The sequence below is a fragment of the Pocillopora verrucosa genome, chromosome 8, assembly GCF_036669915.1.
Source record: "Pocillopora verrucosa isolate sample1 chromosome 8, ASM3666991v2, whole genome shotgun sequence".
NCBI lineage: Eukaryota > Metazoa > Cnidaria > Anthozoa > Scleractinia > Pocilloporidae > Pocillopora > Pocillopora verrucosa.
In genome coordinates this window covers 17,448,787-17,463,562 of record NC_089319.1, presented here as the reverse complement: position 1 = coordinate 17,463,562, position 14,776 = coordinate 17,448,787, and the positions used below count along the sequence as shown (strand labels likewise).

Sequence of the window (14,776 nt, the reverse complement as noted above, 5' to 3'; positions counted from 1 at the left end):
CTGGCGTCCAGATTTCCGGAACAAAGAAGTCGCCGTCAAACCAAAACTTGTCATACATGATGTTAAAAACGAGGTTTCCTTCTCTGTTTGCAAGTACCAGCCTTGGTACAAAAACTGTAAAAATCACCTCGAAAAAGAGCCCATTAAGTAATGGGCTCCTGCCTCGAATCGTAATTTTGAAAACTGTATCTCGATTCGTTGTCTCGCTCCTCAGCACATTTTCCGGTCTTTCCATCTTTTGCCGCGGGTTTTTCCTTTGCTTTTGGCAACTTTGCTCATTATTGTGTCGTCCTCCAAAACGCTCTTTGAGCGATCGAGATAAAACAGTAAGGGAAGGTACGTTTTTTCTTGGGGGGGGGGGAGGGCTGGGGAATTTTGGTATTTTTTCCAAAAGAAAGTGTTGGCCCTCCCTCATGTTTTGATTAAAAAACTCCTGACCCCCCCCCCCCCCACTTTTAGGTGACTGACAAAAGTGTGACCCTCCCCTCACTACCACATGGTTTGCTCCATGCCATAGAAACCTCAGAACATTTTTCGACATTTTGCTTGTAAACGCAAAATGTTTGAATATGAATAAATCTCGATATTGAATATGTGCGCGCTGAAACAAGAAAATGCGAACGATCAGTGTGGGATCCAGGCTTTACTTTATACATGTAGACACCCAGTAACTTTGTAAAACTAGTACCTGCACCGAATTAAAAGAAACAAGTTGAAAAGAAAAAACTTAGTCTGTCAAAGAAAAATGGAAAATAACATCACAAAAATCCTCATTAAAAATTCTGGAAAAGGTGTGACCCTCCCCTTGAATAGCTGAAAAAGAGGGTATGGCCCTCCCCCTTTGGTGCTCACTTTCACTGATGACCCTCCCCTCTGAGGCCCCAGCCCTCCCCCCCCCCCAAGAAAAAACGCACCTTCCCTAACAGTCTGTTATGGTTACATTTCCCGGGAAATCTTGATCCATCATCATTAATGCCAGGAGGTCCCGTTGTCTTATTGGTTTGCGGCATGGCGCTGGTTGTTTGCGAACCTTTATGAGCTAAAATCTCGCATTTGATTTTGGGAGGAATACAGCCACTTTGAGCGAATTTATAGGGTATATGGATTCAACCGATTTTCGTTAAACTTCGCCAAAACATTCTAGGAATAATGACAAACGAAAGTGTTTCGGGAAATTTTGATATTAGAAATATCTGTCCCGTGGCGCCCATTTACGCAGTGCGCCTTGCATATTTACAGCTACTCCAACTATAGATGCCGATATCTAGACAACTAATCAGAACATCGAAAAAGCTTGACACGCTTTTGTTGATCCATGCCTTGTGAATAAGACTGTGCAGCCATTTTGCTCGTGCTGCGGCATTCGGTCGTTTCACGCCTTACCGGCTCCTGACACTTCCCTAAAAGAAATTTGGCTTAAAATATACTTTTATCGTAAACTGCGGTTAATAAACTTTTTGTCTGATATATAGTTTGCTGGGAGCTGGAGCTGGGATTTTGATGAAGCTAGCGCGCGTACGAATTTTTTTCCGAAGGACACCCGCGAAGGTGGGAAGTAACCTTAAGTCATTCTAAAATAGGAAGAGTACACTGTCAATTTGTTTGCAGCTGAAACCCTTGGCCTTTCCTCTAATAATCTGCTGATGAGAAAAAATTTTCTCCAAATCAGTGGTTAAAAGTTAATTTTGGAACAAAATGACTACCCCTCTGTCGACCCGAAAGGACACGGGTCGACCCGCGACCTTTTATCTGTAAAAGAGTTCCAGAAAAGTCGGTCAGCGGATATTCAAAAAAGCCCGCGAAAATGACGCGCTTGCGTGTGCTCTGCCAACTTTCTCATGGCTTCTTCATAAAATGACTGTAGTTTTGTGCAAGGAAAGAGTTTTCCACGATTTTTTTCGACATTCCGTTTCAATATGTTATGGAAAACGATGATAACGAATGGCAGGAGTTGTAGGGTCGTAGCTCCGCCTGAAAGCCATCGAATTCTTCTGTAACCCTGTCGTTGATGAGTTAAATCGCGGAAACGAGAAGGGTTGTACGGCTTGCAATCTAAAATGATCAGCTCAATTAACTATACACATACTCCACATGAATCACACGAGATTCATGACAGTAACCCATATGCAATCCTGTTTATTTTTATGTCATGCACTATCGGAGGTAAGCTTCAAATTGTCTTAGTTTTTTGACATTGCTAATGTACGTACCAGATTCAGAATCACTTTACAGGCATATGTTAATCGTTTTTTCTTCGCCAGCTATTGTTCGGCAAATAATGAAAGGATGGCCTATCCCATACACCGTCGTTTTGATTGTTCTGGGACTTTGTTTTGGAACAATATCAGGTGCTGTTCCAACACTACAAAAGTAAGGCAATTTTTACATTTTTCTTTTACTTGGAAGGAGGACTCTCAATAAATATAAACAAAACCAATAGTTAAAGCAAGTTGATGCCATCCGTGTTAGGATGAGAAAATGATTAGGAACGTTACTGGTATTCAATAGATTTACTCTCACCTCCGCAGGCCTTATTTTCACTACTACTTATATAAGTAGTGTTTATAACTTCAAGGAGCGTTTCCATCTTCGTTTCTTCAACCACTGTTTACATATATGATTTTCATATATTAACAGTCATTTATTCACCACTTCGAGGGTTTATTTGAATCAACAATGACCAGCTCTTAGTTAAGTTGGCTTGTCAGCGCAGTTGGGAGAGCACTGCACTGGTATCGTGGAGGTCATGGGTTCAAATCCCGTACGGGCCTAAGTTTTTTCCAGGCCCTACTTTCAATACTACTTAAGTGGTGTTCAATACTAGGAGGATTGCTCCCATGTTCGTTTCTTCAACCGCAGTTCAAATGGAAAGGAGTTTTGAAAAGTAACCGCTTACTTCTACGTTACGAGACAAAAAAATAGCACGCTAAATTAATAACAAGGTTGGACAAGAAAAAGACAGACATTTGTAGACAAACATTTCTTAAGGAATTTGAGTCAATTGCTCATGGCCATCTCCATAATCATTTGCTATTAACTTCAATGCGAAAAAAAAAACAAGAAAACAAGAATCTCGTACAAACATATTTAGTAACAAGCATCAGTGTCACAGGAACGTTTTGGAAAGATCAAAGAACTGAAAGCATTTTTTCTTCTAATTAAGGTACACGTCTATGTCAAGTCAGAACCCTCATCTTATACTAACCACCTTCCTACCAGTTCTACTATTTGAGTCAGCTTTTGCCATGGATGTCCATATTTTCTACAAGATGTTCTGGCAAGTTGTGTTGCTTGCAGTGTTTGGTTTAGCTGTTGCCACAGCTTTGTCAGGTATTATGGCCAAGATGGTGTTCGTTGATTATCAATGGACTTGGCTTGAGGCCATGCTATTCGGATCAATAGTAAGTGCCACAGATCCTGTGGCTGTAGTTGCCCTGCTGAATGACTTGGGTAAGCGATGCAAAAGTCAGTTTACATCAAATTGTTTAGCATTGTATCAAAGAAAGTAATGTCGTCTCAGTAATGTCAGAGTAGTAAAAATTATCATAGTACCTTTCTAATGATAAACAATCACCACCTTTAATTTTTTAACTCTAAAAGCGACTGGCTTAAAATTTCTCCTTTTACAATATCACCGTTGAATCAAATGTCTAAAGGTCATGAAAAAATTGGACATTTTTCTTAAAGAAATCTCCTTGTCATTACCACTCTAGTGGCAAGAGTGTGAAGAGTGTAAAGGGTTACATGATGTGACAGTCATTAAACTTTAGAGCTGTGGAACACAACTTAACTTTGAGTGAATGCTTCAAAACTGTGTAGTCAAAGGGTAATATTGTAACTAATTGTGATCATAACTATTTATGTAGTCCTTATTGGCGATAATCTCCTTCTGTTTCGAAATTATCCTCATGAACAACTGCATTAAAATATTTGAATAATTAAAATGTTTAACCCTATGCACCTCAGGAACAAGCAAGCAGTTGTCTACTATCATAGAGGGTGAATCACTGTTAAACGATGGAATGGCAATCGTGTTGTACAAGATCTTTTTTAGCCTGGCATTTTCCTCGATGACTGGTAAGAAATCAAAAAAGTTCGTTTTAATTATTTTTTCAGTGTTTATGCAATACTTACAAATTACAGTAATAACATTACTAACACAACTTACACGACTATGATACCTGCATTGCTCACAAAAATGACGGAATAATAGTAACGATAGTTGTAATTTTGATAATGAAAATGACAATAAAAATAAAAATAAATCAGTAAGTAACTGGCTGGAGAAATGTGATGATTTATTAGGGGCACTCATACTGCAGGTGTAATTTGCGATGAAAAACGCAGAATCTGCTGATGGCGAAGTCAACAAAACTGCCTTTGTTATTATAAGTAGCTTACATGCATCCATGTTGGTTGATCTAAAAAACAGAATCACACAAGCCAGTACTTACAGGTTCATTACATATACTCTTCTCAAAACTTCAACAGAAAGCATAGGGCTCCTTCCCTCCTTCAGACTTGTGCCGTCCCGTTTCTTTACCTACCTTGTAACCTCGCCCGGGTAAGGTCGAAATGTTCTCATGCGCAGATCAGGAAATAATTTTTTTTATCTTCATTTGAAGTCGGCCTAGAACTGAATGAACATGCTACCTCACTAAATCGAGGTGCGTGGTAATAAAGAAGTTAGGAAATTATCCATGCCATTGCTATTTTTGTAAACTTCTATCATCTCTAATCTGGAAGCTTCTTTTCTTATGCAGCCACGGAAATTGGACTGTACTTTCCTCGTGTCGCATTGGGAGGCTTCTTCTTCGGTCTAGTGGCAGGAAGAGTTACCGTCTTCTGGCTGCAGCATGTGTTCAATGATGCCTTGGTAGAGATTACCATCACCTTAGCTAGTACATACTTGACATTTTACATCGGGGAAGAGGTGCTTGGAGTGTCTGGTGTCATTGCTGTAGTCATGCTAGGAATACAGATCAACGCGCTGAGAACAAGCATCAGTCCAGAAGTCGAGGTTTTTTTACACAGGTATACTCTTACCTTGTTCCTTGAAGAATGCTTACAGATAAATGCAAAACTTGAAACTATACTATATATTAGATCACGCAAAAGATGCGCTGAAAAGGTTGGTTTTAAGTAATCACGTTCTTCCATTGTCAATACGTCTTAAAATTTAAGTTAGACGAAAAACTGGCAGTAAGTGAAAAGCATGAATGATTGAAAGCAAAAAAGGAAGAAGTAAACAACACTTTTTAAGTGGTTTTGTATCCTGTATAAGGGATTGTAAAATGTCAGCCAACGGAAAATTGAACATTTTATTGATTCATTTTTAGGTTCTGGGAGATGCTCGCGTACCTTGCCAACACGCTCATTTTCATCATGGTGGGTGTTGTTATCATGGAAAAGGCTCTAAACAGTTTAAACGAATACGATTTGTTTCTTCTTGTGGTTGATTACTTCGGAATTACAGTGATAAGGTTAGTACAAACGTATTTGTCTTAAATTGTTTCATTTTCATTGTCACCATTCAAAGCCTCAATCACTCCTCCAACAACCCGTTCAACCGGTCTTTTCTTTTCCGTCTTTTCAGAGGATTAGTAATGATGACATTCAGCCCCATTCTGATGCGAATTGGATACGGCCTCTCATGGCAGAATGCTGTGGTAGCAGCTTGGGGTGGATTAAGAGGAGCAGTCGGTCTGGCCTTAGCATTGCAAGTTTACATTGACCACCCTCCTATTGGCGGAAAGGTAAAGTTTCCCTCGTATCAGGGTTGACTTTAGCCAACTCGGTTGCTTTCTAGTAGTATAACGTTTTAGACGGCACAACATTCCGCACCCTTAAACTTTTGAAGATCATACGATTCTCCAGCACCCATATTCAGGGGCTTCATAGCTCGATTGGAGTGTTTTTCCGTTGCACCGGCATTGCAAGGTGAAACGTCCAAGTTTTGTTGACGCTTTGAATTTTTTAGTCTTCTTTTCGCGTTAGTATTAACAGAGAAACATCATCTCACCAGAAATCTCACCACTAGCTCGCCACGGGTCTCAGCCTGTATTTACTTGTGTTCCCTGTATGGTTAGTCAATCTGGCTTACGTGGTTAATAAGGCCATTCTTTTACAAATAAAAGACAGCTGAGATTTCTTCCCGTGGTTGTAAGATTTCTGCAGCGACTTGAATCATTACAAATTCGTGGAATGGTTTGACGTGACATCAATATTTTAATACTGATGAAGGTTGATATAAAATGATTGCCTAACTCTCATCCAATCTAGGTCTTGGCGCACACTGCTGGCATTGTGATGTTCACTCTTTTGGTTAACGCCACTACTATGAAAAAGTTATTAGAAAAACTCGGAATGAGTGAGATTTCAGACGCTAAGAAAATCGCCATGGCCAACGCTGTGAGACAAATTCAGGAGAGCAACCAGCGTACTCTTAACATGTTGAAAGCTGACCGATTCCTTGCGGATGCCGACTGGGACATTGCGGAAAGGGACTGTGATGTGCATAACCCTTACATGGAGGTAGATGACGAGGTAAGAGTTTCACTAATCTTAATCATAACGTGAAGTATATTGCGTCAACCAGGACAGCCGAGTGCCTATGAATATGAAATAACGCTAAAGTAGATCTGCTAAGATAACGTGTACAGGCTTATGTTAAAATTCCTTTACTGTCTTGTGGTAGCATGCTGAAGAAACGCCATTCTTAGTTCGCCTCAGCACCTGTCCGAACTGCGAAAGCAGCGTTCCCAATGAACCCTCAGCAAAAGAATTTGCAGAGATGGCGAATGACGGTAGAGTGCGCTTGATCAAAGCACTGAAAGTCAGTTACTGGAAGCAGTTTGAACATGGAATGCTTTCTCGCGAAGCTGTTCAGGCATTGATCAACCTAGCTGATACTGCAATGGACGAGGAAGGGAGGTGAAAATTAGGCGGTTTAATTTATTTTTAAAACATCTATGGCCTTGAAATATCTATCGTTGATTGATAAGGCAAGAAAAAGAACTTAGCTTGTAGACTGCAGACTCACATCTGTAACTGCAGCGTCAAAATAATTAATCGTAGTTTCATTGTGGCTCGAAGTTTTTGTTAATTTTTCCGATAACCTGTCCAGTGAACTGAGAAAAGGAAGACCAGTCTGAGCATTGACAAGCTGGGGAAGGTTTTTTTCGGTCTTTGTTATTCTACACTTTTCCTTTGCATCAGGTCTTTGATCAACCTTCCATTTCGCTCACAACTTGTTTCTTTCGCTTCCAGGTTTATTCAAATAGATGATTTGCAGCCGTTTTGGAACGTGCCTCCCTTTCTTCAGAAAATTGTATGTAACTTTAATATCTTTTTTCGAATCAACTTGAAACACTTACAAAGCAAAATGTGCAAAAACAGAAGATCCTTTAAAAAAATATATCTCTAGATTATTTAATACATGACCCGTAAGGCCCCGATGCACTTTTATGAAAATACGTATTGGGGCTGAGCGCAATGGCGTGAGCTGGGCTGGAAAAATCCGCGCAGCCCAGCGTGCGCCCTCTCACGAAAAAATGCTAGAAGAAAGGAAGAAAAAGAAACCTACGATTACACGCCTATTGATTGATTTAGATCGATAGGCAAAGTGCAAAATGACTGCAAAGTGCGTTCGGTCTGCGCCTCATGATCTATTGCCAAATGTTTTCCCCTTCGAGTTAGTTCCACAGTATTACGTACGTCGAAGACATTGGAGTCTCTGGTGAGGACAACCCGCGGATGAATGGCAGGCCATAAAGTAGGCTGATTTGCGAAACGTAGTTTGATAAACTGCACATATCATTTACACATGTTACGTACAACTGAGCTAAAAATTGCTCTTTCTTTTATTTTTAATTGTTTCATAGAAAGATAAACTGGAACAGATGAAGCAGACCAGACTAAAGGAACGCATTCCGCCACCAAATGACAAAATCCGAGCCTTTATGTACGTCGTGGCAGTACATGTTATGTTTGAAGTAATTGTGAATACTTTGATCGTTATCAACATGGTACCAATCATTTTGGAGCTTTCCTCGGACGATGATGCTCCATATATGGGCGTCTTGACCATAATCAATTACGTCTACTGCACCATATACATCGCAGAGGCGGCGTGGAAGGTCTGTACATATTTCTGTTGGATTTTTACTGCATGGGTGGCGCTTAATACAAGGCTAAAAATTGGCGGTCGCACGATCGCCAGTGGCGAGTTAAAACTGACCAGGACCACCAAAAGTTAAGGCTTGAACGCCCAATGTGCGACTATGCTACAGAATTTCGAAAAGTTGCAATGTAAATTATGCGAAGTACAAAGGTAAAATAAAACTCAATATGTAGTTTAATTGGACTACCTTTCTCTTCGTTTCTTTGCCTGGACTCTAAGATCATTCATTTTAGCGAATTTTTTAGTTCTGAAGTGGAAATTCCGAGCCGTTTTAACAGTGATTTCACGAGCTTGTTCTTTCCTTTTAGTTAACGCTCCGTTAAAAGTCACGGGGCGTTTATTCAAGTTTTTCATTTTAGACTAAAGGAAATCGAGGGCTACTTCATTTTGGGATGGGCCACTAAGAATTCAAGGAAACTGGCTCGACTGGCCACCAAGCACTGGAGTTAATTTTTAGCCCTTGACTACTAAATTGACTAAGCTTTTTTTCGTTTAATAATGACATTCAACTCTCTGTTTCAAAACAAGAAAGATTCGAAATATCACCTGAAAATTTGCAAGGTTTGTCAAATGAATCATGACCTTAGAATCTATTTATGAAAGTTACAGCTGAGAGCGAAGCAAGTATAAAAATATTCCAAGAAACGCTATGTTTTTATGGAAGCTAAACGAGTCTTTATCATTGATTTAATCACTTCTTGAATTGAGATGTTCACACTATCCATCTGTAAACCAACGCTTAAAAATTTAAAGTGTGTAACTGAATTAAAACAATGAAACGAAGAGGTTCAAAGATGAGATATTCACACCAACCATCTGTAAACTCCAGCGCTTAAAAATATAGTTTGTAACTGAATTTAAAAAAATTACATAAAATCCTAGAGATTTTTAGCAGTGATACCTACTCTGAGAAAGAACTGTCGATATCGATGTTATCAATTTGTTTCTATAAAACAGGCTTTGGCATTCCGGCGCTTCTATTTTAAGGACTACTGGAATCTAGTCGACCTCTTCATCGTTGCTTTGTCAATTGTCGATATCGTGATTGACGAAGTGGCTGGTGAGGCCACGGGAAACTTTTCACCGTCTGTACTCAAAGTGGCCAAGGTGTTTAGAGTGTTGAGAATGGGTCGTCTGTTGAGGCTTTTCAAGGTAAGTGACAAATTTACAGAGCTTAACCATGTTTTTTTTCCTTTTTATGGTTTTTTCCTAGAGTATAGATGTAGAGAGAAGTTACTAATCTCAACTGCAAAGCAAAGGTTTGCTTTCATCTGGAAAACTCTTATTTCTTTGTCTTCCCAAATTGTAAATTATGACTTAAGTTTGGCCTCAACTAGTCTTAATCGAAACGTAAGCGCTTGCCGTTCCCAATAATAACCAGTAATCCTCAGTCATTAGTGACATTTAGCACCAGGGTTTTCAGCGGAAACCTCGAACGGCAAACCGGTGTAGGTCACGTAATCAAGCCCTGTGGTCACGTTCGGAGTTCTCAACGCGCGTTTTCAACGCCAAGGGGTAGGTTTTCACGTAAGTGATTTACCTGAACGTTTTTTATCCTGAATTTGTTTTTATGCCACGTACAAATCAGAAAGTTATGTAAACCAGTCTTTTTAGAACAAGTTTAGATATATTTTTAGCGAATGAGTGAAAATAGGACTTCTTGTTGCCATTTGAAAATCAAACACTGCTGTTGTCTGGAAATTCAATATGGCGGCCTCTTCAATCGGTTAGAGAGGTTTAGCTAAAGCGGTGGAAGCCATAAACGTCAAACGCCAAACGCTTAACCTGAAACTGCCGTTTCAGGTTTGCCGTTAATGCGAAAACCCTGGTGCTAAATGTCTCTATTTTCTTTCTTTAGTACAAGTAACTTCATGTATTTAAGTTCCGATTCGGAATATTCATTCTTCTCCATAGACTGTTCTTCCAAGACTCATAAATGCTGTGAACGACATTATCAACCGGCAGTTAAGCTTTGGCTATGATGTTGGCAAGGGATATATAATCGCTGAAGAAGAAGTCATCAAGCTGATTGATCACATGGTGGTCGACAAAAGGATTGCTAAGGATTTAAAACAAAGATCGGAGCAAAGCCGTTTGGATGTCGTCCGAAGCCTCGGTAATCTGGCTAAGATAAACATTATAAACGCTTTTTCTTTTTCTTTGAAATAACGCTGCTTCAAGATAACTTTAATCATCGTATTTGATAAAGAAAAACCTTTGTCCAGTGTGTTTAACCGCCTTCAAAGTGAGCTAATATTTCTTAATAGGGGAAGTTCTGCACAGGTTTATTTCTTAGAATCAACGACTAGACCCAAATGCATCTATGATGTATGTGAAACGCCGATCGTTTTTTCTCTTTTTTTTCCATGCGTCCCTGTTCTCAGGCCTGTCAAGGTAATTCCATATTTAAGACCTTGAGGATGACATCATCAACTAACTGTTAGTTCTTTATGGCTGGTTTTACAGGTATGCTGCAACGTGAGCACCCCGGGATTGCGATCTCCGTCAAAACGCGGCAGGCTATTCGCACGATTCTTAATAATGCCCGTGACGTTATTCACGAACTCAAAGGTGGTGGCTTGTTAGATGAGGCAGAGGCAGCAAAATTAGAATCGGTGAGATAGGTCAAAATTACGCGACAAAGTGAAGCATAGGCAAAAGCGCGTAGGGAAAACGTAGGTGTAGTATTATAAAAGTCATTTAGGCGACTTCTGAGTAATGTAATTTCTGATTTGAGTTATCAGTGTCTTTTGTTGAAAAACATAGGAAGGTAATATGACTGTGTCGTATTATAAAACAGAGCGACATAATCGCTTCGGCGTAAAAAAATTGTGGAAATTGAAGTATAGAGCGCTTTAAAATTAACTGAATACTTTGCTCGTCTCCTTCATAGGAAATACAAGAGTCTTTTCCAGTACCAAGTGGAAAGCTTCATTCGTTATGACTAGAAAATAACAAATAGATGACTTCACTATATTCCCTTGAACGTCTTTGTTTTGGTTTACAGCTTGTTGAGGTAAAAATGAAGCGACAGCTGAGTGCTCCAGCCTCCATTTCCCCACAAAAGCCCACCGAGTTGCTTCGTAATGTGGTGTGGCTGGAAGGAATGCCGTCAGAGGCGGTGGACTTCATAACCTCAGCCGCACGCATCCAAATGTTTGAAGCCGGTGATACTATAGCAAGACAGGGTGAAGACCTTAAGGGAATATATTTGATAGTTTCAGGAATGGTTAAGGTACCGAGTCATTTTCTTATTCTCTGATAAATAAACTTGTTCAATCTGCATGACCAAATTATATGCCATATACCTTTTTAAAGTCGTGTGGCTAGAATTTCCCTACATTCCGTCTTTAAGAAATTGCAGCTGCCGTGTATTGGTTTTCCACATTCTCTGGACACAATTCTCGTTTGTTATGGAAAAGTAAATAATAAATAAAAAAAGAAGCCATTATTTACAGAAGAAGGGTTCACAAAAATTCGCGCATTCGTGCAAGGTTCTATCATGTGATGTGACCTTCTCCCTTTTTGAGACTCTTAAAAGTAAAGCAGAGCTGCCTCGTCTCTTGTTTAGATGATCGGCGTATCGGTGGCAAGGAGAGGTTACTTTGATGGTGAGGAGCCAGAAGTGGGAGAGATGATTGTCACTACTGATTACGTTTCCGCTGGTAACTTGATTGGGGAGATGGGTCTTCTTACTTCCTCCCAAAGAAACTCTTCTTGTACCTGCGAGTCTGCAGTCCAGGTACAAATATTATATCACTTTACATTTTTTACAATCATTAGACTTGCTGGCGTACTAACTGGCCGTTATTAAGAGAGGGCCAATGTAGGGAGTTTCCAAATTACGTAGATGTGTGGTAGTCTTAGTTTTGCAAACACGCGCCTTTGTGATTTAAATAAGGGTTGGAATGATGCTTTTCCATCAAACCATTTTATAACTGGTTACATATATACTACCGTATAAGTTCCCTTCTGTATGATACCTGGTCTCATCGTAGTCCTTTGACTTTAGAATCTTCTTCAATTCATTCTCAGACACGAGTCATCCTTTGATTACTGGCCATCTATTCCAGAGTACTTCCACGATGACTGGAATCTTTAAAAAAAATGGTTGGAAAAACCATACTCAATAAATTTCCCTAGAAGTTGTCAACAGTTACAAACTCTTGTATTTCTTGTGCAAGACTTTTTTTTTCCTGTTTCTCCATAAGGCCTATTTCATTACCTCAGATGATATGAAAGTTGCCATGACTCGCTACCCAGATCTCGTTGACCGGCTTTGGAAAGTTTGTGGCGTGCGAATCGCTGTCCCTCTCTTGTTAGAAGTGCCCGCTTACTACAACTGGACGAAGGACAAAATCCGGGTCATGTGCGAACGTTCGTTTATCGTCAATCTTCCCATAGGGTTAAATACTATATTCAAGACTAACGAGCAGATGAAAGAGGTAAATTAGATCTAATTAGAGAGCGGATGTGATAGAAATTTACGCGAAGGCTTTCCATCGTATGTATGGATATATCCTGTTTCGATTCAAGTTGGCTTATATTTCACATAAGATAATTTGAATTTCAACAATTTTTCAAAGAGAGTAGACGCGAAGAATTTATACATCTACCTCACGAATAAATTTAAAAAGATTGTTCATCTCGCCTCAAGGTCTTTGCAGACACCTGGCTAATATAAGGAAGGCATGGCCAAGTTCCTTATCCTAATAATGTTCGCTTTCAGTTTTCTTTACCTCATACACTCGCCAAATAACTTTTTTAAAATTTTTCTCCTACCTTTGTCTCATATTCGTCTCACATCAAAGAGACATTTCTTTTTTTTAGGTCTTGATTTTATCCTTATCCTAAGAATGCTCGTTTTCAGAATTTTTTATCCCATACACGCACCAAATGACTATTTTTCTAAAAAATTGTCTCCTGCCCTTGTCTAATTCGTCTTACATCAAAAAGAAATTTCTGTTTTTTAGGTCTTTATTTTATCCTTAAAAGATGTGAGCAACATTTAAAATTTCGTGTGAAATGTGTTCAATTCAAAAGGCAAAGGAAAAATGGATTTCTTCGAAAATCCATTGAAAATCGACACAATTGTATAAATGATGGCCTCCCTAGCAACCGTTTATTGTTAACAATGCATAATACCCCTCGCGTTCATTTCAAAAGGTTGTTCTTATCCAAGGCAAGATTACAGATCTCGATAGCAGAGATATTTATGAAGGACCATGCGTGCTGCCGAAGGTTTACCGAACGTTTAGATTGCATTTCGATGGAGTCGAGCCTAAGATTTTAGTGATTGCTCGTTTCCATGAAACTGCATTGCCTGATGACCCAGAAGACAATCCTTCAGTACTGGATATTGTAGGTGAGTCACGTGTCACTTTGTCCAGAGTTTAAGCATAGCTACGGAAGAAAGAACGGTTCAAATTCAAGTCTATGTTAAAGAAGGAAGAACTGAAATTTTCAGTAAGCGTGAAGTTTTTGTACGCTAACAATATTTTTTTGCTTTCAATTATGTTCGTCCTAAAGGCCTTCACGCACAAGCTGGATGCAAAAGTATTTCGAATCTATCAGAAATTTTTGGAGGGACCGAGGCAACATTTAGAGGAAAGCGAAGATTATCTAGGGGAAGTCGAGTATTAGGCATTGAAGAAAGCCATCGCAAACTTGATCCTATACCAGACAGACCACAAAGTAGAAAGATAGTTGTATCACCGATGCTAGACGACGATAAAGGTGAGCACCGATTTCTGAAAGAGATGTAAATGAAAAATCTATGTGGTGTCGGTCGAGGACATGATCAGTTGGTCAATATTTTTGCCTCAGAGATTGTGTGGCAACCTACAATGACAGGCAAAAGTTTAGGCATGTTTTACTATTTTTTGGACTGTTTAGTCCATAACGTTCATGTATCTCTCCCTCTTTCCATTTTATTTTTGCCTCGTGTTTACAAAAAGGTCACTAGTGTCTTGCCTGGTGTTAACATAACGGTCTCCAATTTTTTTGCAACATTGTTTAGGGGGAAAGGGGAGAATTTCAAGTAACTTATTAGAGATGAATTACACGTTATCTATTTATTATGTTGAATGGAGGGTTATTGACCACCTAGTAAGGGAAGGTGTGCCACCTACGTTCGTCGCTCTTTGAAGCTTAGTGCTTGAAGAGCTTTTCTTCAAAACTTCACCGTCAGATTTTGGTACAAACGAAAGACTTTGAGCCGTTCGTGATTCTGTTATTTTCAGAATGTTAACTTTGTTCAAGTCTGGATCATGTGCCGAGTATGAAGTCGTCGGCGTTTGATGGAACGCTACTTCAAGATGTTTCTTATAGAGCTCTCAGAGATATGATTTGATTTGCAATAAATTTGCCTATTATCAGAAATGTTTGGTTCACCATTTCTTATTGTCACATATTAAACTGCGGTCTGCTTTTTAAGCACTTTCACTTTTGCCAGCCAGAGTCGTAAATCGGGCTTAAAGGGAAAAGCCAACGATAGGATTGTAATATGGAGGAATTAAAACTGCATGCTATATATTTTCGGTAAGATTATTGGTGCGTTCTTTACAATGAATGATATTTAAATTCACCATGTCA

General features: G+C 39.4%; 1 protein-coding gene across 4 annotated transcripts; it reads left to right on the top strand.

Moving 5' to 3' along the window:
• Positions 1 to 1,861: 1,861 nt before the first annotated feature.
• Positions 1,862 to 14,560, top strand: LOC131776705 (sperm-specific sodium:proton exchanger). 4 transcript variants are annotated; one of them, XM_059092935.2, is made up of 20 exons: positions 1,862 to 2,163; positions 2,262 to 2,370; positions 3,164 to 3,450; positions 3,967 to 4,077; positions 4,764 to 5,034; positions 5,340 to 5,483; positions 5,597 to 5,756; positions 6,283 to 6,546; positions 6,698 to 6,933; positions 7,270 to 7,330; positions 7,884 to 8,138; positions 9,140 to 9,334; positions 10,097 to 10,298; positions 10,649 to 10,797; positions 11,190 to 11,417; positions 11,754 to 11,924; positions 12,394 to 12,627; positions 13,349 to 13,547; positions 13,712 to 13,918; positions 14,425 to 14,560. In XM_059092935.2, exons 1-20 carry the CDS (start codon positions 2,058 to 2,060, stop codon positions 14,430 to 14,432), a joined length of 3,597 nt encoding a protein of 1,198 aa, XP_058948918.2. In that variant the 5' UTR covers positions 1,862 to 2,057; the 3' UTR covers positions 14,433 to 14,560. The 4 variants fall into 4 exon arrangements, with proteins under 4 accessions (XP_058948918.2, XP_066027377.1, XP_066027376.1 ...); XM_066171280.1 differs by lacking the exon at positions 14,425 to 14,560 and having other exon boundaries at positions 3,164 to 3,330; positions 13,712 to 13,986; XM_066171279.1 differs by lacking the exon at positions 14,425 to 14,560 and having other exon boundaries at positions 13,712 to 13,986.
• Positions 14,561 to 14,776: the final 216 nt, after the last annotated feature.